Raw genomic sequence first — 21,395 nt, forward strand, 5'->3', positions numbered from 1 at the left:
TCCATCTCCGACAAGTAGAATATGTCTGTCTCTATCTGAGACATTCATAGTATGTTACACATGCGCAGAACGAAAACCTTGTCTTCCATATTTAATTCTCACGACTCAATTTTCGAACAAATTTTCGTATACTTCGGTATAGAGTGTCAAGACCTTTATATGATTGCGACTGTAAGATAAACATTAGGTATATAGGGAATTTATTACTGACATAGGGAATCACTTCTCTTAGGGATTTTTATTTCAATGTCATGGTCACGTTTGTTTATTCAAAGATGGAATTTATTTGTGAACATGAATGCTCGTGAATTACACACTCCGTTTCTTCAAATGTTTTATTTAAGTTATACCCATATACAAAAGGAATTTTACGAATGTACGTAATGAGTATTTTACATGTAAATAATCAGAAAAGAATAAATCATATAGGGGTATGCTTAATATACTGAACATGTATAAAAAAATATCTTCGTTTAATTTGCATAATTTCACTCAACAAGCAGAATTAGTATCGAAAGTAATATCTCGGATTGATTGTTTCATTTTTAAGTAAAAGAAGTTGTTTCTATCCGTCGATAAATAAAAGGTTCGATAACATAATAAAAGGAATTCTCTCTCTCCAGCTTACTGTATCAAAAGTTGATCGTACAATTATATGTTACATTCTATTTTGCGATCCTTGTTAATATTTACCGTAGACATTTGGTATCATGAATTCTTGATATGAATTAAAATACATATTGCACATACATTCCTGACACCTACGAGAAATACAAAAAAGACATATTAACAAAGGAGATAAATTAAGCTTTCGTTTAATCAAATCGAGCCTTTTACATAAGTACAATAAATAAGAATCTTATCTAATTTAATAAATACATTTTATTTATATGTTATATATTTGTTTTTCTATTATTTACTTTGTACAAGACGACAAAGCTGCATCATTCTGAAAATAAATCATTAATTACAAATTGGTACGTATCTGAATTCGTAATCACTCTATTTCTAATCGATTTCAATCGATCATCTGTTACGATTGCTAATTCGCATTGTATCCATTTGAGGTTTGGGTTTGCTTTCATTGCTACGGTCCTGTTAAAGTACCGTTATATCTGACAGAGCGTTGAACTACAAATGGTACGCATCAGTGTAGTAAAGCCACCTGTGGTATTTTTCGAAACAATATCGACAAATACACTTCAGCCAATTGTTTTATTTTTACAAAAGAAACAATTAAGTTGAACTAATTATCGACAGACACAGTAAACGTGTAAAAAATCGCTATTGTTTTAACTATACTTGTTATTCATGTTGCGAGAATAATGAGGAAGTACGTGATAGCCGATGATACCAGGATACGTTGCAAATAATACACACGTAGCTGTTAGTGCAATCGTGAAACTCAAAGCCGGTAGTGTAGTGTTACCCGGCTCGTCAATGTGCATCTAACTCTCAGGTATTTTATTTAATACCGGTGTGTATTAATCGTTAAACCGTGTATAATGTGTAACTCGATGCATAATTAGATTATAATGCAAGGAATAAAAATGGATCTGAAGAATGGTGGACACTTAGAGGAAAAAAATAAAAAGTTAAAGAAAAAAGAGAAGTCGATATTTTGGACGTACGTGCTGTGGATGTTTGGAGGTTTAGTTGGTGCGCATCACATATACCTAGAACGAGACGCACAGGCTTTCATATATTTTAGCACTTTGGGAGGATATCTTGGTCTCGGATGGCTTCGAGATATCTATCGGATTCCCTCGTATGTCCAAGATGCAAATGATCATCCTAACTTTCTGAATGATTTTAAGCAGAAAGTTCGAAACAATCGCAGGGTAGGTACATTAAAAACGATCGACGATCGATTTTAGGGATTCTTTGAATAAGCATTCAGAAGTACGGTTAATCGTAGGGACAAAAAAGAATGCATACTTTTGTTAACAGTCGAGGCATAAGAAATTTTCGATTGTATAAGCATAATATTAACGCAACGTGTCATTTAATTTCAGCCGCCATTCTCGACAGTGCGATTCGCTACCGAAAATGCGGTTGCATATTTTTGGGCGGAAATATTTCGCAATGCGATTCCAGAGGACGAAGTGTTTGGAATAAATTTTAAGCATTTACTAATTCTGACACCATTGGTCATTGCTTTAGGTAAACGGTTGAAATATTTTAGAACATCAACGATAAAAGTATTGCGGTGTATTTAAATTTCGTTCGACTTATCATTCGCCACACATTTTTCGCCTTATTTTCTTTGAATAATTAGTCGATAAGGTTTTTTACGAATGCGAGTATCGCATTGGAAACATGTTTAAACCGATGCACTATTATCTAACGAAATAATTTTACGAACACAGTATTTTATATTATATTGGTAGTTAACGATTCTCTAATCAAACCAACTTTTCTCTGTTACTTTAATTGTATTTAAAATCGTATTTAAATTGTACGTAACCAGGTGTCTGGATAGTTGGGAATATAGGCAGGGAGCAGGGTTCCATATGGATTGCTCTTTGTTCTGCATATTTATTATATCCAACGCTATCCTATATCGGAGACGACAGCATGTGGATATTTTTGATGGTCGTTGCTGCTAGTTTAGGCTTCGATACGTTCAGCAAGCAATGGAGGTTAAAGCCAAGAAAGAAAAGACACTTCGTTCAAAGGATTTTTTATCTCACTATAGCTGTCGCAATTTACGTGTCTTTACTAGGATCGTTCTTATACTTTAATGCCGTTGTCACCGACAGCGAGGGTGAAGAGATTAAACTATCGGAAGCTATCCAACACTTCTTAACGTCTCCTATATGGCTGGATCTTAAGGTTAATTAAAATCACGTAGAACGTGCTTAATCGAAGCAACCCACTGGATGTTTTGCAAAATTTGAAATTTTCCAGGCCAGTCTCGAAGCAACCTGGAATCAGGCGGTACATCAAGGCTTTTGGGCAACATGGGCACAACTGATAGATCTCACAGATCCTCGGGGAGAAATAAACGCCTACAAGGTACGCCTCGAAGCTCGTTATATGTAACTACTACATCTGAATGCAAATTTTGTAGATTTTAGGCCTTTCCCAAACGGCTACGCAAACAGAGGTAACGTCTCGTTGGAGAGCTCTCTCGAGGGACAATCATCCCGACAAGATAAAGGGCACTGAGAAGGAAAGGAGACAAGCTCAGGAGAAGTTTATGGAAATACAGCAAGCGTATGAAATTCTTTCAAAGGCTAAGAATCGCAGACAACGTCGAAATAGAAAATCCGAATGACTCGTTTATTAACGTTACCGTACACTTTGACTTCAAGATCGAGAAGATTCGTTGTAAATCAACTAAAATTATTGTGACAATCATTTTGATACTTCGTAGATTAGCGATAAACGAAGGTTTGTCGTATTAAGAAGATATTGCGCGCCTCGTAAATGTTTATTCTAAAAGATACATTTTTTACAATATTCCACTAACAATAAGACGAGGTACGACGGGACAAACCGTATTTATTGATCATACAAACCTGCGTTGTAAAGCGTTCCTTTTACCATGTTATCTCTTATTATAGCAGCGTGCTCTTTTGTCCAAGGCATTGCTGATTCGGAAAATTTGGCACTACGCGTTCAAATACGAAACACACAACGTGTACATGTATAGGTAAAATTTTGCACGATGTGTTCTATCTTTGTAATACGAATACTGTATACATACATATATGTACTTACGTAAGTACCTATTGTACTGTATTGATTTGCCTTAATAAGAAAGATTGTTTTCGCTCTTAATAGTGAAAAAATATCGTACAAATAATACGAATCTTTTTATTCAATATATTTATTTATAAATTTTTTCGGCGATCATCGCGTAATTAAAAAAATGTCACTTTGTGCTTTAAGATACGTTTATATCTTGTAAATTCAAAAACCGTAAAGTGAATCTTTCCATCGCTCTCCTTCTCTCTCTCTCTCTCTCTCTCTCTCTCTCTCTCTCTCTCTCTCTCTCTCTCTCTCTCTCTCTCTCTCTCTCTCTCTCTCTCTCTCTCTCTCTCTCTCTCTCTCTCTCTCTCTCTCTCTCTCTCTCTCTCTCTCTCTCTCTCTCTCTCTCTCTCTCTCTCTCTCTCTCTCTCTCTCTCTCTCTCTCTCTCTCTCTCTCTCTCTCTCTCTCTCTCTCTCTCTCTCTCTCTCTCTCTCTCTCTCTCTCTCTCTCTCTCTCTCTCTCTCTCTCTCTCTCTCTCTCTCTCTCTCTCTCTCTCTCTCTCTCTCTCTCTCTCTCTCTCTCTCTCTCTCTCTCTCTCTCTCTCTCTCTCTCTCTCTCTCTCTCTCTCTCTCTCTCTCTCTCTCTCTCTCTCTCTCTCTCTCTCTCTCTCTCTCTCTCTCTCTCTCTCTCTCTCTCTCTCTCTCTCTCTCTCTCTCTCTCTCTCTCTCTCTCTCTCTCTCTCTCTCTCTCTCTCTCTCTCTATAGAAGAATATTTAAGATTATTTAAAAATTATCCCATCGATTCGACGAATGAGTGTACATAATTCTTGTTGATCTTTTGATGTTCGTGACAGTCAGTTAAAAAAAATTTGTCTATCCGCACATGTTTCCAAACTCTGGTAACGTTTACCCAGATCGTAAGCCAAAAATAAGTTCAAAGTAACGTAAGAAGAAAGATATATATGTATACGTATAATCTACAAAAGGTAGCAATCCCTTTTCCGCAATACGGTTTCTATAAACAAGTTTACAAGGTGAAAAAGTTGCACTTTGTATTTTGGTCTAATAGAAACGAGAATGTCATGTAAGATTTTAACAGTATAGATAGTATTAGAATTAGAATGAGCGTTGATCGATAGGAACTGTAGCCAGTGGATGAGTGGAAAAAGATCGAAGATCCTATTGACGACCACCTAAATACGGCGATCTAAAATACAATAAAATGTATTTCTTTCGCGGAGGGAAGACGCCTGCGATCTTTATCCGCACGTTTATCCGCAAAATGATTGGCAAACGAGATTTACACATCTATTTGTTTTTATTCTTCGATCGCGAAGGCTTTCCAACTATATTCTCGATCTTTTCTGTAAAATTGGGCCCATACTTGTCCTTTGATTGTTCAAGAATATCTTGCGGCGAAACTAGAGTCACCCTGAAACAGTCGGAATACGAGAAATAAATGCGTCTGTCATTTGCAATGTATGCAACGTGAAATTTGCAAAGAACCAGAGCCAACACCTTAACTGTGGAACGCTTAAAGGTCGAAGAAGACTTTTAACCACGGGTGGAACTTGGCTGGATTTTGGTAGAGCTGGACTACTTGCACAAAGAGCGGCGCTAGTTAATTGAGAGACCAATGAAAAACTTCGGTCTGGGCCGGATGTCGTGCGGAAAACTTTTCTTATCTTCGACTTGAATCCCGAAGATGGTGGCGACAGGGGTGCGGTTGGAATGGGCATCACCTGCGCATTAACCAACATTTTTCGCTATCCTCCATGGTGTTCCTACTCGATCGTAAGAGACGTCTTCGTTAGAAGTATCTTTACCTTCCCTTGGAGTACTTTCGCTGCCAGTTCGGGTTCACTACCCCACCGACAAGAAGTTGACCTCTCCAGGAGCCGATGTCTCGCGAACCTCTCGATTACTTCAGCGCACACGTACCTTCCACAAAATCTGGCCCACTGTTCCGCTCTCAATCCTCTCCCTTGGTCTCTCAATGTCGGATTCGCACCTGAAAGCCAAGCGTCGATCCGTATGCTCTTTTCTTAACCCGTCACCTTTTGAAAAAAAAAAAAAAAAAAAAGATAGATGAAGATAGATGACACTGTTTACCGGCGAACAGGAGAATTTTGGCGCATTTGGTTCTTCCTTGAAGTGCTGCCTTCATCAACGGAGTAAAGCCCGATGCGTTTCTCGCGTCCACTTCGATGTCCGGACACCTCTGCAGCAGTATGTTCAAACATTCCGTTTGCCCTAGATCAAACAAAACGAGACGGTCATTAAGTCGAATACGAAACAAGCTCGCGTCCTTCGCGACGTTGCAAGAGTTGGCGTATTTCGAGTAACGTATCGTTCGACCATGTTTTGGCTTGAAACGTCCGTCGGCGTACGTCACTGTAAACCACGCGCGTTTCAAGTACTCCAACACTGGGTTATTTCTGGTATCGATGACGCGGTAGAACCCTTACGGCTTACAGCATCACGAGCATAAAATTTGACGTCCGTTTATGTATGTATACTTGTATTACATGTAGATATATATATATATATACACATATATATGTATATAGTAGTGGAGATTTTCTAACGATGGGAGAAGTGTTGTGAATTTACAAGATTTATGTCCACCACGTGGCTGCATTTTTCCGATTACGTACAGTACGAGCACAGACAGGATGCTGTCCTTGAAAGATTTCAGCGTAACAGATTTTATTTTATCTTCTTCGAATATCCTCGTTCGTGGAGCAAATCGCTGAACGAGAGTCGATTAATTTGAATTTTCCCGTACGAGCCAATGTCATCGTGTGGATCTTGATAAAAAATCGCGACGAGCAATCGCGACCACCTTCCCTCGTTTTTTAAAGTATAACGAAATTACTTACCGGCCTGCGCGGCAAAATGTAGAGGCGTGTTACCCTCGTTGTCCGGAGTATTCGGGTCCACCCTTTCGTACGACAGAGCTAGCTCCAACATGGTCGCGGCACCGTTTCCCGCCATGTAGCTGATGGCAGTCTGGCATCGTAAAGAAATAATCGAAACTGATCGATTTATTCGAAAAATAAGTTGAACTTGTCGAAGTGGCCGTTTACATAAAATTCTTTCTCGCGCGAACGATCATAAACGCGCGTATTTTACTTTTCAACCGCAGACGTGGAACATCCTCGCCGCGCCGGACGTCTCGTTCTATCACTTTTCATTCTTTCCCTTTTTTCGCTGATCGCGCACGTTCACCGATATTGGCTTCCGTTTTCCGCAACGCGCTTATCCACGTTATTCACGTTGGAAAAAGGATTGCAAAACTGTTCTTCTTTCCGGAAGAAAATGAGATTTGCCCGGCGACTGTCCTACTCGCGGTATTCTTTGCCTCGGAGAGGCGCACAAAGGACTGTGCGGTAACAGTCAATTTATTAAATGGTTACTGACGTTGACGCGTTACCTATTACTTCGTGTGCGTCACCATGGCAAACACTGTGCGGAGCAGCACTCGCACATGTTTTCGTATAAAGAACGTACGATGCTCCTCGAGCTGGCGAAAACAGTGCGATCTGTTTACCGCACGCGCGTTCAGAAAATATTTCCTTATAAAACAGTAGCGATTTAGTGGTATATGAAGCTTCGTTTTGCTAGCAATAGCGCGTCAACGTTGAACATTTGGTAACTAGAAACTTGATACGTATCGATATGAAAATCTAAGTTTAAAAATACAGCGATTGAGATCGATGTTAAACACTGGCCGATTTGATTATTTGCTAAGGGAATACAAAAAGCAGCAATCCGCGATTCACGCCATTGGAAATCACAACTCGATACAACGATCGTTTTTAATTTAATTTTAATTTAAATATATTCGACGGGCCGCAACAGCAAGTTGTCGTTATTCTAACCTAACCTCAATCCTCCACAAGTCATCTACAGTTCTTAGTTCCCTCCGAAGTAAGCTGTTGCTTTTCGAAACTATCTTTACGACAAAAATCTATTGTTCCGTAAGCTTAGTATCGTTTTACATCGTGTAGATGTCTCATTTGCTGTCTATTCGCTACGAATAATTCCCACTGAAGGAAAAATTGAATTTTCGTTATGATCTAACGCACTGCATAACTTGAGTATATTAAATTGTACTTAAACGTCTTGAGATCGTAAAAAATCGCACGATTTACATATATGTACGTATGCTTAAGAGCAACGAGCGTCACTTCTTTCTAACGCGTCACGCCTCACATATCTAATGAGGAAGCTCTTTTTTCCGCGACCTTCAATCAATGATCCCGTCTTTGCCATTTGGAAAAGAACATATACGAGATAACGAAGTGCCAAAACTTTTATCGTGCCTCTGCAAATACATTGTTATTACCGATAACCAAAATTCAACGAGATACGTTGATAAAAGCTGAAGCATGTAACTAGGTAAAAAAATGTTTACTTAATTACACGAATATCATCTGTTTCGTAATATTTCTAGCGAAATAGCGAGATCAAACCCGATTGGAAATAGACGTAGAAATCCTGAAGCTTTACAAATACTTGAAATCTTTTTCACTAAATTTCACTTTTTCTTGTAAATTGTTAACGAGCCAAATACGACGAATCTTTTTTGTTTTTTTATTACAGACGAGTAACTGTTAATAACTTACCCTGCCGCTGCTATCAGTCATATTGACGTCCATGTCTCCGAATCCAAATTTTCGCACATGGGCAGCGATTTCATCGAGGGCTGCGTCGTCGGCATCTCTGGCTGCCCTGAGAAGGGCCGATGCGCCCTCGGACGTTACTTCCCACGAGGACGGCACTTTTCTGACGATATTCACCTCGGCCACGCTACGATCTGCGAAACGAGTCGAATGTTTTACATCTGGTAAGAAAAACTTGTACAAACGGCTCGTTTCGCAAGATGTGAAAATAGAAAAGATAATAAATAGGCTGTCGGGTAAGCGTTGCCTCGATAGTTTACAGCCACGACAGACGTATTTGTAATAAACTATAGTGGAAAATATCGGTAACATTTTCATGAAATCAGTGCTAAACAGAGAGTTAGTTGTTAACATAATCATTTACATAGTAGGTAGAGTTCCGATAACAAATCGATGATTCTGCGTATATCCGGTGTATTTTTCATCGCGTCGTATTGTCTGCATTTCTGTTTTCTCCTTTCGTTTATTCGGTGTATCGCGCGTGTGTGCGCGTTCTTTTTGACGAATTCCCAAAGAAAAAAGCGATAGTTACGACGAACGAGCTTCGAACTTTGAACGTATCTGCTACGTTTGGATTGGAAAGATTGGAAAATCGGAAAGTCCGTACCGGTCGGATGCAAACAAATTCGAGGGAAATAAAACGAATAAGACGAAGAGAAGGAAGAGATAGACGCGTACCTTGCAGAACACCCTTGTGATAGACCTTAGCCTCGTGTATGGCGGCTCGTTTGTAAGGTTCGCGTTTCTCTTCGAAACTCGTATCCGAACTGAAGGACACCGATTTCTTGACGCGCGCGCCGCCTTTCTTCCTCCGTTCCACCGGCAACGTTTGAACTCCTGACGAATGTTCGAAAGGATCGAGATCGTTGGCGACTCTACTTAAAATCGAAAAGTATCCCCTTAGAGTTGGATGCTTGGCCGAACAGCTTTTCTCGGTGCAATGATTATTTGGACAAAGTGTGCGCTCTTCGGGATAGTTTCCGCTTAGCTTTCTCTCTCTAAATTTATTCGCAGAATGGGCGAGATTCGACAGGAAAGTGGAAGATCTTTTGAAAATGCTCTCCTCGGTTCCTCTGCGATCAACTTGCCGCGTCGCTGGAAAACCTGCGAAGACAGGAATTTCGTAAATATTTCTTCCACTTTGTACGCGTTCGATGACGATAGACAATTATCGATTCGACCAAGCGGAACGTTCGAATAAACGAAACTATACGCGCATCGTCGATCGTTTGAAACACGCGTTTCTAAACACTTTTTTAAACACTCTAATTAAGATATCTGAATATCCGATTGATAATAGAACATAGAAAATCCGATGGATTAGATACGCAAGTACCTTCTCTAAGATAGTCCGGGACGGAAAAGGATTTGCGAATAGGTCGCTGAGACTTGCCAAAGTCCGTGGGCCCTGCGAAATCCTTGGACAACTGTTTGCCCGAGGACTGTTCTTTGAGCAAGTCGTCCCGAAGTTTGGGGCGAGTTTCGCTACCCGCATTCACGGCCGTCTTGTTCCTTTTGACAACGATGCACTGCGCCGACGATGTCTCTCTCACCGCATAGTTATTTCGAGCGAGCTCTCCTCTAGATGCGACGATGCTGTAGTTGTTCACAGGACAGGTATTGCCCTTCAGCAAACAATCGAACTTTAACCGCGCGGTCTGCACGTCGTTTGCCTACCAGTGATCTTCCGATATACGACCAACGTCCTATTTCGATCATTCGCGCATTAAACGACTCTTTGTACCCCGCGCGAACGTTGCTCGCAGCATGCAACATTCAGTGTACGTGCGATATATCGAGGAAAGAAATTGAAACTCATCTTAACTAGCTGCACTAGTCCTAACAGGTAAATAAAAACCACAAGAAAATGAAGAGGAGACGAGGCGAGTGCCCAGCACGTAGACATGTGCAACGACAATGTCGATACGCACGTATACGTTCGTGTAACATTGACGCGATTGTGGCGATATTTGTTTGGGTATAATATTACCAGCTTAGCGTTCGTAGTTCCTCGGATACTACGAATATCGTTCGCCGAGCGAATACACGTACGAACGTACGTAAACGTTGTAACATACTCGCGAAAAAAAAATTCGTTAACGAGACGGTGTGAATTAAAAGCGTGGTTTCCCGAAAGAGAAATCTAACGAGCGAGAATGGTTTGAATGGAAACGAGAGAATAAGAAAGGTTGAAAGACTTACGAGAAAATGGAGAACTTTTGTTTCTGTTTAAGCCGACATTGGAAGAAAGGAGGGCGAGAATGAGTTGGCGTGTTGAAAATCGATCGTTCCCGCGGAAACTCTCGGAAATCACTGACGGTGTCGCGGATCACGGCACAGCGAGTGTCAGTACTCGGAGTAGGAGAAGTTCCTTGAAAAACGAATCGTGCCTTCCGGATCGCCCCGTAAGACGTGCACGCGAGTTCTACCGCGTCCGTTTCAACTAAACGCTATTTATATGTCGGTTAAGTCGTTACGTCGGTCGGTCTGTGGCTCGTCGACGCGTGTACGCGCACTATCGAAGGAGCTGTGCGAGAGCAATACGCGTGTTGTACTTTTGTTCGTTCGCGCACATGTCGTCAACCTGTCGCCTCTGGTCATCATTACGCCTTCTCCTTTTTTTCTCTCTTCGATTAACCGGCTGCGATCTCTCGGACGAACGTGTTTGCATTTCATATTTTCGCATTTAGTCGCGCTCGTGTTCACTTCCAACGTGTAAAGGTATAAACGAAACGATGACTCTCGGAACGAAACTCGCGTAAATCGTCTGGCGAGATTCGGGCGTAAAAAAAGAGGAATCGTTTATAAACGACTCGTAAATCAGTCGATCGCTGATTACAGTCGGTTGATTTTCGAAGACGTGCGAATAGACCGAAACACCAGAAACCTATGCTAGGTGGCACTCGAGTTTCGTTGCGTGGAACAAGGCGAAACATAAAAAAGGAAGCAAGGACAAAGAGAAACCGCTCACCTGATTGACGTTCCGTCCTATATTGGATATACGATGAAACATAGTGTCTCCGACCATGCAATTCATTCCACTGGATAGGCAGACTCTTGCGGAGTAAGTCGCGTTGTTCGTTGGCGATCTGTTTCCTTCGTTCTTTGTCATCGTCGTTATAGGCTGCATCGTAAAAGCAGGTTATCGATGAAGGTACGTCAAGTCGATCGATGGTCTTTGATTCCACGTAACATCTCGCTACGATGCTCCGTATTGAAAGCTGTTATATTTACGTGTATATTATTTACGAGGTGAACATTTCAAAAGCTACGGGCAAACAATTTTCGAGAACTGGTATGGAAACTTCGACTATTCGTCGACACGTTAGTTTCGTGTTTTACGTTTTCGAAAGCGGCATTCGTAAGTTTAAACCTATCGATCGAAGATGCTGTTTTGTATCGGAGGGGCAAGCGGCGACACTCTCGTTGAGCAAACTTTTCTCAGTCGTGTACACTGGTTCTTTTGCTAGGAGACCGCGTGCTTATTTTGGCGGCGTTACATTTACCCGACAGGCTTATCGTCGTCGCCTCTGGCGTTAAGCCAATATTTTGAATTCTCTTATGCACGAGAATCTATCGATTATCCGATGGTCGAAAAATCGCTCGGCTCCGAACTGTTTATCGATTTTACAAAATTATTGCCCTATCTGCCGTTTGAAAGAGCGCATATGGCGGCCAAGTTATTTTAGCACAAGTACCAGATTACAAGGCTTTTTTACGTACAAAGTATCGGAAAAATGGAATGGTATCGAGGGAATATTTACGGCCCGTATCTGGCCTGCATGTTAATAATTCAGCCGATTCTTTTATACCACGATTCAGGTGAATGCCTAACAACGATAAGAAAATGCATACTAATTAGAACAAAATACACCGGCGAGTAACGATCGTTGCTTGCCAGTTTCGGTAATTTAATCTCGCCGACGGAAATATAACACATAAATGTTAGAGCGACACGAGCCCATCTCATCGAAGGATTTCAGAAGATTCGTGAAACGAAACACTCCGTCCGACTACGACCTACCTATCAGATATTTTAGAAACAGCTAAGTGGTTTTCATAAACAGCTGTGTCGAGGATCGAACTTTCTAAATATGTGCAACGCTCGATTAATGAAAATTCATAGGAGAACTCGGCAAACCGACGAAGGTTGTCAACGTCGACAGCATGCACGCGACATAATCAAAAATTATGATCATGTTTCGTTGATAATTCACGCGCGACATTGTGTCATTGACACATTTCGAAGACGATAATGACCTCGCTGACGAACCTTTGTCAACTCTCCTGTGCGAGTCTTAACGTATCGCTTACATGCATCGGTTTTCCTTTCTACGCAACAACATTCTTTTCCATACTCTACTGACCGGCTTCGGTTTAATTTTAAACCAGGTCGACATCAAACTGCCGACATTCGATAAATTTCTTGCTTGATATCGCAACTGTGATTTGTTAACCGATCTTTGGTCCACGACGAAGTGCAGCAAATAGACGAGCTATTTCGCGGCGAATAATTTCAGTATCTGTTTACAAAAACCAGGAGAACTCTAACGTACGATCGGTAAATCCTGTATAAATCTGTAAACTTCGATTTCCCGAATTCTCGTATACTCCAATTTTTTATCGTATCTATCGATGGTAAGAGAAGAATATATTCAGCTGCGCTATATCTTGCGTTATCTAACGTCGCTCGTGTAACAGCGAATTTACTGGTTCTCTGTGCCATTTTAAGAACAGTTTCAAATAATATTCACCTACCTGTGTTCATCCGTGCTTATCGATTTACGGTATAAGCAACGGAGATCTTCTCGCTGTTTGAAATTCAAGCCCCTCGCCGTATACCTTGTCTTCGCTATTAAATTCCGTGGAAAATATTTGCACATCTTCTTGGAAAAAGTTCGGCGAACGTGGAGTAGTATCGCGTTTGTAGTGGTCGATCGCGTATGGAAAGTACAAGAAGAACGATAATCCGCGGCGCCGTTAATCCCATCGAGCAACTTTTCAAACTAATCTGTTCGCATAAGGGTTAATTGGATACTGGGCCAAAGTTTAATTCACACCCTCACCCTGAAAGTATCACGGCAGTCGTATCGCACGTTGCCTGATCCGCGCAGCCGCGGATTTAGGCCAGGTGTTACTCCTCGATGAATAATCAACGAAATATAATGGACCAATTGTGAAATAATTTTTGCCAAATATTTCCCTGTCTCTCATTAATTAGTCGCCAGCTCCGAGCGTTACTGGCTACAAAATTTTCAAGATGAAACGAAAAAAAGTCCGTTGAAAGTTTCCTAGCTCCTCGTTCGATCTATTTTCGTACGTACGGTAACGCGCGGCCATCCGATGGGACGCACACACGTGTTCGCAACTTCAGATGATTCAAGTTCAATTAGAAAACCAAGACTGCCAAAAATAGTATTTACGATATCCTATATAAGAAGTTTGGCGACTCGCGGTAAACCTTACGTATTACACGGATATAATTCCAAAATGGTCTGTCGCGAACCGATGTTTTCCGGTTGAGGCGCGCGCGCGCGCTCGTTCACTTTCAAATATCTTCCTAGGAATGTAAAATAATCGCTTAACTAGCAATACGTGGTCCTAAAATGTCGAGATAAAAACATCTCGTCTTAATATTTTTTAGATTATAGACAGGTCATTAGGCGGTAATAACAAAATCCGCAATCACTTAGTCGCCAACCCAATACATTGAGACACGCTGAAAAACAGGAATCGACAGAGATCGATGCGCGAAAACGCAAAAGTTTGCATATAAATATTCATGAGAGGATTATGCTATTGACCGGCGATACTGATGGCCAAGGAACAAACAGCATTTTAAAAGGAACTTATATAGTACGATGCGCAAAAAGGAGAGCGTTTGTGACTGCATATTCGTGACGCCGCGTCTTATCGATGAAAAGAAAGGAATTATCCGCATGCAATTTATTTGGCGTAGTTTACGTCCTAATTCGTCGTTTCGTAGATTTTTCCTGGATTTTAATGTCGATACCAGAGTTCTTTTTTTCGTTATTCCAAAGCGGACAGATGCCTTAACTCTTTATTTTAAAGACAAAGCCATCTTTCACAAAGGTACTCTGATTTTTGTCTGTCGCATAAAACAGGCAAGCTAATATACATATATTACGTCATCGTTACATCATCGACCGAAAGATACGCGCAAAATGATCTTGGAAATGGTGAAAAATGGGGAAAAGACAATACTACGTACTTGAAAGTGTAATGCTGTATTTCGATAACATATAGAGTTTACATCGAGGATGAACTATTTGATGCAACGCCAGTAGAGTATAGCGTGCATAAATCTTGCTCATGCTCTGGCAGCCCTTTAATCATGAAAAAAATAGCAATATCGTGGCAATGCTGATCAGGTGGAAAATACAATAAAACTTTAAGGTGATTCTCATCGTGTTCTAGGTATACGATACTTATTTGGCAATAATCAACAACAACTGGGATCAAAGGTCACGAGTGGTGGCAACAATTGCTTAACATTTCAAAGTTTCGATTTACCAAATTTCGAAGGAATTTTTCGACTCGTCACAGTGAGGTTTACCATTTATAATCGTTGATCCCAAAATTACATAATAACTTTAACACTGTTTCACCCATTTCTCTCTTCAATAGCCTTCTTTTAAATTTCCCCGTAGCAATGCTTCCTCCTTCGCCGCGAGATGCTTTCGATTCGTGGCAGTAAAAATTCTAGGATCGCGCATCGTGCCCGATGATACGTTAGAAAACAAGGTGGAAAAATGATTAATTCGAACGCTTAAAAACGAGATCGCTGCAAAAATATGAACGACTTTCTCCTTTCCAGTTACGTGCTACGTACCGGTTGCGGTATATCTACATATATCTATACGTACGTATAATTCGAAGAACAAGTAATATTCCCGGATCGAAAAAGGAGAGAGAAAACAATGTAATAAACAAGACGAGCCGAGTTTCACAACTATCGACGCGTATCAAACACGTATATAAATATCTAAGGGCAAAAAGGCATCGATATTAGTCTCATGGAGAATACGCGTCAATTCGAAATGCTATAGAAGAGGAGGAAGAAGGGGACGCGCTTCGCTAAAAAAGTACAGCTTGGAAAATTTGGAGAAAAACATCCGCCGAACGTCGTGATATCGAACGTGCAACGTTCCCAAGGATTTCTTCTGTTTCTCCGTGAACCATCGATTGAAGCGAAATTTATTGAACCCACGAAGCAGGTACCCAAAGCGGTTCCGACTCGACTCGATGAACAGCGTTCACCAGTTGCTCGAACGCCATTGAGAGGTCGGCATTTACGATCACTTCGTCGAACAGATGATTGTAAAGGAATTCGATTCTCGCAGCGTTGTACAAGATTTCGTGAAATTCCTCGTCCTGCAAACGGTAGAACGATAATCCTATGTTGATTCGGTGAAAACGTAGGATGCACACGATTGCCAATAAGATTTTTTAGTTTACCGTGAAGCCCCGAGAGTTGTTTTCGTCGAAAGTCGATCTTGCTCTAACATCGTTCCTCGTTTCTTTCAATATCTCGAACTTTGGCGGCTTTATATATATCACATATGGTTTTGTCTGCGGAGTTCGAAGCATCTTCAGGGCTTGATAGTGAGAATTCAATAGACACACGTATCCGGCGTTTATCAACGAGCTAACGCTCTCGGAACTGGTACCGTACAAGTTGCCTTTATACTCGCCGTATTCTATAAGCTTGCCAAACTCGATATACTCTTCCATCTTTTTTCGAGTAACAAAATGATACTCTACACCGTTGATTTCACCTGGTTTCCGTGGTCTCGAGGTATCTGAAGCCAGTCACGAGAATTTCATCAAAGAACGAACGATTAAAGTAAGTAACGCTATTTGATTGTTTGCTGAGTAAAGTTACTTTTAAAACGAGGAAAGCAAGAAACGCGTGGATATAATGGAGAAGCTGAATGAAAACTTACAAGGAACAGGTGTCTTGTACTTATCGGGATCGGTGGCTATAAGCCGTCTCTTCAGCTCGTTCCTGCCTACACCCGGTGGCCCGATCAGAACCACCGGTCGGTAGTGGCCCGGTCTCGGATAGAGCTTTGCGACCTCTTCATAGGTCAGTATTTCTTCCCGGTCGAAATCGTCGTTCTCTGCAGCGTCATACATGATTTTTTTAGTTTTTACTCCCTGCAAGTTGCACTTTGTTGACGAGGCGTGTAAAGAGGTACTGGGACGGGGGCACAATGCGGGCAAAGGCACTGGAACAGAACACAAGCCTAACCGACGGTTAGGTCGTCAGGCCAACATTCGTTAAGAAGAGCAGCCGAGATCAATTCATCGTGGATTGTTTCCGTGTTAGAGGCGACGATTCTTATTTAACGCTCTACTACGATGGATTGCAATCTATCCTCGTCTCGAGTTGTTTCGCCATCTTACATCGTACGTGGTTACCAAACACGTGTTGCTAACAGATGGCGTATGTCTTAATTACGATGTAACAAAATAAGATGTAACTTTCAGACGCGACGATGAGATCAAAGATTGCAAATAAGATGACAGAGATTATGAAATGAAATTACGATGGCGATCGTAGCTCAGCGTACGTCAGAATTTCCGAAACGCTTTCACCAATTGCACTGCGTTTACATGGATCACAATCGACGATCGATGACGTGATCCGATCGCGTTTTGGAAACAAGGACAGTATCGTATTTTAAAGCGTTGTATTTTATCTATACTCTGTTGCAAACGCTATCACTTACTTATATTGTCGTCGTCGGTCTTCTCTTTTTGTTGCCTCTCAAGTATAATTCGTGTTTCTTGTAAGGCTCTGCTGGGGATCAAGCCAGCTCTCATATTTCGGTCACCCTCTCGTCTAGCTTGCCACCTAATTTCAATAAAAAATAATTTAAATGTACTATGTATGGATTGCATGGTGAAATGAGAATTCCAGTCCTACCAATAAGCATCATCCTGACTGACGATGTGGAGAACGTCGTTCTTCGAAAAATCTAGTCCAGCCTCCTTGCAAGGTATGTACGGATCTTCGGCAGCTTTATACGAAAAGTGCGCTCTAACTCGTACCTATTAAAATTGCAATAACGATATTAAATGCACATAAAATTGTCAGCAACTATATTAAACGATATTAGAAGTGGAAATCGCCGGTCAGAAATTCCTTCCTATTTGACCAGAATCGATTATCGATCGAATAACCTAGCATTTTAGGACGTACCTTGCTCTCACGAATTCCCCCTTTACTATCGGCAGGCACTATCTTAAAAGTAATCGTACCCTCTGAATTTTGCTGAAAGAGAACATGTCGTTATACATATATGTATCTTACGTGCGATATAAATGGTAAGAGCGATAAATCTCGATGAGGAATCTGCAGCGTACAGATCGATCGGCAAAGTAGTACACGTCGCGGGAATAAAATAGAAGCTGCGACCTACCAATATTTTAAGAACACAATTCGGAGTCTTTCCCTCGACGCTGATGCCGTTGACCTCGCAAACTTCGTCGCCAACGTGAATGAGGCCGGATCTATCAGCCGCACCGCCATGCATTATTCTCGCTATCACGATCTTGCCGGTGACCTCGCATGTTTTTATGGTCGCCCCCTATTGTCAACGTGTAAACTAATATTTTGATTGCGGTTGCGAGGTGAGCGTGTTAGGTAGTGCCTTCGTTTTTCTTAAAAAAAAATAAATAAAAACAAAGAGAATTCATCGCGAAGGCATAAACACACATTCGATCGAAGCAGTCGACGCTTATAACGTTGTACGTTCCTTGTACATGACTGCGTTTCAAGCGTTATTCAACGGCTACGCTCTGCGTCTTTTAAATATCTCGAGATAAATCGACAGCGGAAGATCGTTCACGATCGTGGAAATGCAAAAATACAGATTAATCTTTCAACGGTATGCTACCCGCCGTATCGTTGAATTTTATCTCGAGAGATTTTCCACATTCAACACAAGGGCATGCGGGACAATAACACAAGGTACAGTTGTTATGATAGAGAAATTGTTTTATTCACAAGCAAAAATAACAAACAAAAAAACATAAATCAACAAGGATTAAAACGGACGCACGGTGTATAAAGTAAGGTATAAGCAAAATTAATAAATTATGTGTAAGGAAATGAACAGCGTTCTATTTACAGCCTAGTTTTACACGAGCTCTGTTCACTTCGGTGTAGAGGGGAAATCGCAGAGTCAGAAAATAAAAATTTTTCTAGCGACTAGATGTCTGATAAGTTGAAACGAAAGAAACAAGATTAAACGAAACACTACGAAATCGTTTTGCGTATCGCTAGATACGCATGGAACGCATTACAGGCCTGTACATGTTTCGGCTTGAAGTCGACTTACCACGATCGGTTCAACGCCGGCGCCACACTTCGAAGCAAGTTTGACGATGAAAGAAACACGTGATTACTTAAGAAACTGTATTGAATATCGCGCGAGCGATACGTATTCGATACTACGATACTTGTTACAGGAACACGAGGTATCTAAGTCGATACAAAGGATTAATCAAGATCAAGTCCCATGCAAATTGTTGTAATTACTTCAAAACAGTTATGTTCTTACTCATTCTTTGTTTTCTGCATACACAGGCAGTGACCCATTATAGTACTTTCGCGTAAATACAAGGTAACTTTCGAGAAAACAGAACTATCCTTCTTGGAGGTCAAACGTATTACGAGGATGGAAATCGTCTTGAGATAGACTGCACATCTACCCGAAATAACGAATAGCGCGAAAGATATTCGTGGGAAAATATTACGATGTGTCACCCTATACCGGTATGTGGAAACTGAGAATGAGGAATATAGTTATATGTATAATATATACAAAATATTATACATATATATTGTATAATTATACGTATGTCTATATATAGAGACACACAACCTCTTTCCATTAGATATGAGTATCAATTTGAACTACGTTATCAAGCTTTCCTCTTTTCTTATCGTGTTAATTGAGCAAAAAACTTTAATATAAACATTAAACACGGAACACGTGCGACCTGTCTGACGTACCAGAGGTTCGTTCGATTTCACCAACTGTACGATCTTGACTGTCTCTTCGTCTTCGTCGACTTCCAGAGGAATCTCCGGTAATCGGGGATAATAGTCTTTCTGGGCGACCGCGTCATGAGCGCACAACAAGCCCTATGACAAAATATCTCGATTTCTTTTCGGTTGACTATACTGCTTTTTTAATTACCGCGAGTACGCTACCTGTATGTGTGGTTTTTGAAGCAAATGGAAAAGTTCCTTGCAGTCCTTGGAAATGTGCGTTTTTGTTGATAACAGATCGAGTACTTCGATGTCGATATCCATGGAATTGGAGAGTACAGGAAAAAATTTGTCGTCCTTGACATTGTTCAAAATTTTATTATGAACATTCACTAAAGCGTTCAATTCCTTCGATTGCAACAATTCGCTCAAGAATCCGAATTCCTCGTCGGTACAACTTGGTATTTCACTTTTGCTCTCCTGTAGAGAATTCAGCAGCTTGGATAACGCTGGAAAAGAAAAAAGAAACAACGGTCGTTCAACGAATACCGGCAAGGTTTCTATTGACGTGACATAGAGAGATTTGCAGAATTCAAATATGAGGGCCTGCGCAAAAAATGTCACGTTTAGATATTCTTTTCGTGAAATCGCGCCACGATCTTTCAACCAGTACCTATATCTATGTATTTCGATATTTTTCTGGAAGTATCGAATTTACAAGACGTGTATTCTCCGATCGATCAATGAATTTTCTGCAAACGCCTTCGTGCGATAATCTACCGTTTTAATAACACAGCAGCAAGTCAACTCGGACATTTTGTCGAAGAAGTTGCTGCCAGGTAAAAATAGACGTAGTGCAAACGGTACAAAAACGGTACGGATTCTATTTTTCCCAAATATCGCGTTTATCAAGCCGGTGAAGTTGTACATCCCGAAATCGCAAATATTATTGTGATTATTGTAATTCATGACATTCTAGAAGACAATGCTTAAAGACTGAAAAGAGAGAACGATATAAACTATAAACGAAAGGACAGGCAGATCGTGGCAAAGCACACGTAAAGTAATCTACTCACCAGAATCCCAATTTGTGTTTTCCATGACGAGCGCCGCTGTCATAATTTATCAAAACGCGATCCAATATTATTTTCCAGCGTGCTGGATTAGAAGGTAGCAGGGTGTATATACTCGAACAGTCGCGTGGTACGATATCAGAACGACAGAGAATAAGTAATCAGGTCAGCCGCGATGCGTATTTCTAGCGGATTGGTGCGCAGCGCCGCGAATAACCCGGTAAAACAGTTTCTTGTTTCGCATTCGCGGCTGGAGTATCGTTATCATAGCGAGAATAATCGTTACGTAAGCCACTGTCACTCGACACGGGGTAGGATGACTACCACCGCTAGACTGATCCGTTCGTCTCGCATCTTGTCAACCTTTCGGTTTTCAATTAACCAAACACTCTGCAACACCAAACATCTTTCCCGACAGTCACCGAACGATCGTACCAAACGTCTTTCTGATCACCGTACGATTCGATTTAGTCAGTATGCGTGATTCGATAAGGGTTTTCGATCATTTTTCGACATAGACGCGACACGGCGCGTTGCGTCGGGTGGCCATCTTTAAAGGCAGCACTGTTTCTTCCACCGTCCAACCTAGAGGTTCTCCCTCTCCCTCGCCCTTCCATTTGTGCATTGTACTTCGTATCTATCTCACCATCCCTGTTTTTCCAAGTACATACTTTGCTTTTCGAGATATTGCTTCTACGTTTTTTTCACATTCATTGGTTTTTCTCGATTATTTTTTCCATTCTTTCCTTATTAGTCCCTTCCTTTTCGATCTCCTCGCTTCTTCGTCACAATGTTCAGAAAAGAGACAAAAGATAAAGCATAAAGAGCGAAATAGGGTGAGGGAGGCGGAGAGGGAAAAGGCTACGTAGAAAATATCCTAACCGTTCTATCTTAGCCAACGAGTTATTTTC

The 21,395-nt window shown here is 41.0% G+C and overlaps 3 protein-coding genes across 8 annotated transcripts; 1 reads left to right on the forward strand and 2 right to left on the reverse strand.

Moving 5' to 3' along the window:
- The first annotated feature begins 1,071 nt into the window (after nt 1–1,071).
- LOC100742604 (dnaJ homolog subfamily C member 22) lies at nt 1,072–3,813 on the forward strand. Its single transcript, XM_033323529.1, has 6 exons — nt 1,072–1,459; nt 1,530–1,841; nt 2,016–2,163; nt 2,471–2,835; nt 2,911–3,018; nt 3,074–3,813. Exons 2-6 carry the CDS (start codon nt 1,536–1,538, stop codon nt 3,278–3,280), a joined length of 1,134 nt encoding a protein of 377 aa, XP_033179420.1. The 5' UTR covers nt 1,072–1,459; nt 1,530–1,535; the 3' UTR covers nt 3,281–3,813.
- Nucleotides 3,814–4,905: 1,092 nt separating this feature from the next.
- On the reverse strand, nt 4,906–13,456 carry LOC105681487. 3 transcript variants are annotated; one of them, XM_024370934.2, is made up of 10 exons: nt 13,144–13,456; nt 11,357–11,606; nt 9,722–10,010; nt 9,064–9,489; nt 8,329–8,519; nt 6,580–6,709; nt 5,810–5,950; nt 5,524–5,708; nt 5,216–5,439; nt 4,906–5,129 (listed from the first exon to the last, which is right to left on the reverse strand). In XM_024370934.2, exons 2-10 carry the CDS (start codon nt 11,513–11,515, stop codon nt 5,006–5,008), a joined length of 1,869 nt encoding a protein of 622 aa, XP_024226702.1. In that variant the 5' UTR covers nt 11,516–11,606; nt 13,144–13,456; the 3' UTR covers nt 4,906–5,005. The 3 variants fall into 3 exon arrangements, with proteins under 3 accessions (XP_024226702.1, XP_024226701.1, XP_024226703.1); XM_024370933.2 differs by having other exon boundaries at nt 11,357–11,609; XM_024370935.2 differs by lacking the exon at nt 13,144–13,456 and having other exon boundaries at nt 11,357–11,610.
- Nucleotides 13,457–14,614: 1,158 nt separating this feature from the next.
- LOC100742482 (MAGUK p55 subfamily member 7) lies at nt 14,615–21,140 on the reverse strand. 4 transcript variants are annotated; one of them, XM_012391372.3, is made up of 11 exons: nt 20,488–21,138; nt 19,634–19,920; nt 19,433–19,564; nt 18,756–18,782; nt 17,835–18,002; nt 17,615–17,686; nt 17,339–17,463; nt 17,142–17,266; nt 16,353–16,655; nt 15,865–16,208; nt 14,615–15,780 (listed from the first exon to the last, which is right to left on the reverse strand). In XM_012391372.3, the coding sequence occupies exons 1-11, from the start codon at nt 20,528–20,530 to the stop codon at nt 15,604–15,606; spliced, it is 1,803 nt and encodes a 600-aa protein (XP_012246795.1). In that variant the 5' UTR covers nt 20,531–21,138; the 3' UTR covers nt 14,615–15,603. The 4 variants fall into 4 exon arrangements, with proteins under 4 accessions (XP_012246795.1, XP_012246798.1, XP_012246797.1 ...); XM_012391375.3 differs by having other exon boundaries at nt 16,353–16,529; nt 20,488–21,133; XM_012391374.3 differs by lacking the exon at nt 18,756–18,782 and having other exon boundaries at nt 20,488–21,140.
- Between the last annotated feature and the right edge of the window lie 255 nt (nt 21,141–21,395).

The sequence above is a fragment of the Bombus impatiens genome, unplaced genomic scaffold (assembly GCF_000188095.3).
Source record: "Bombus impatiens unplaced genomic scaffold, BIMP_2.2 scf_1068, whole genome shotgun sequence".
Taxonomy (NCBI): Eukaryota; Metazoa; Arthropoda; class Insecta; order Hymenoptera; family Apidae; genus Bombus; species Bombus impatiens.

Bases quoted from the DNA above. Each gene is read 5' to 3' on its own strand.
- LOC100742604 (XM_033323529.1), top strand. From the start codon at position 1,536: ATGCAAGGAATAAAAATGGATCTGAAGAATGGTGGACACTTAGAGGAA. The intron at 1,842-2,015 runs GTAGGTACATTA...ATTTAATTTCAG, and splicing joins AAGTTCGAAACAATCGCAGG to CCGCCATTCTCGACAGTGCG. The intron at 2,164-2,470 runs GTAAACGGTTGA...GTACGTAACCAG, and splicing joins ACCATTGGTCATTGCTTTAG to GTGTCTGGATAGTTGGGAAT.
- LOC105681487 (XM_024370934.2), bottom strand. From the start codon at position 11,515: ATGCAGCCTATAACGACGATGACAAAGAACGAAGGAAACAGATCGCCA. The intron at 9,490-9,721 runs GTACTTGCGTAT...CTGTCTTCGCAG, and splicing joins CCCGGACTATCTTAGAGAAG to GTTTTCCAGCGACGCGGCAA. The intron at 5,709-5,809 runs GTAAACAGTGTC...CTTGGCTTTCAG, and splicing joins CAAAATTCTCCTGTTCGCCG to GTGCGAATCCGACATTGAGA.
- LOC100742482 (XM_012391372.3), bottom strand. From the start codon at position 20,530: ATGACAGCGGCGCTCGTCATGGAAAACACAAATTGGGATTCTG. The intron at 18,003-18,755 runs GTAAGTCGACTT...CGTTGACAATAG, and splicing joins CCGGCGTTGAACCGATCGTG to GGGGCGACCATAAAAACATG. The intron at 17,267-17,338 runs GTAGGACTGGAA...TATTGAAATTAG, and splicing joins AGTCAGGATGATGCTTATTG to GTGGCAAGCTAGACGAGAGG.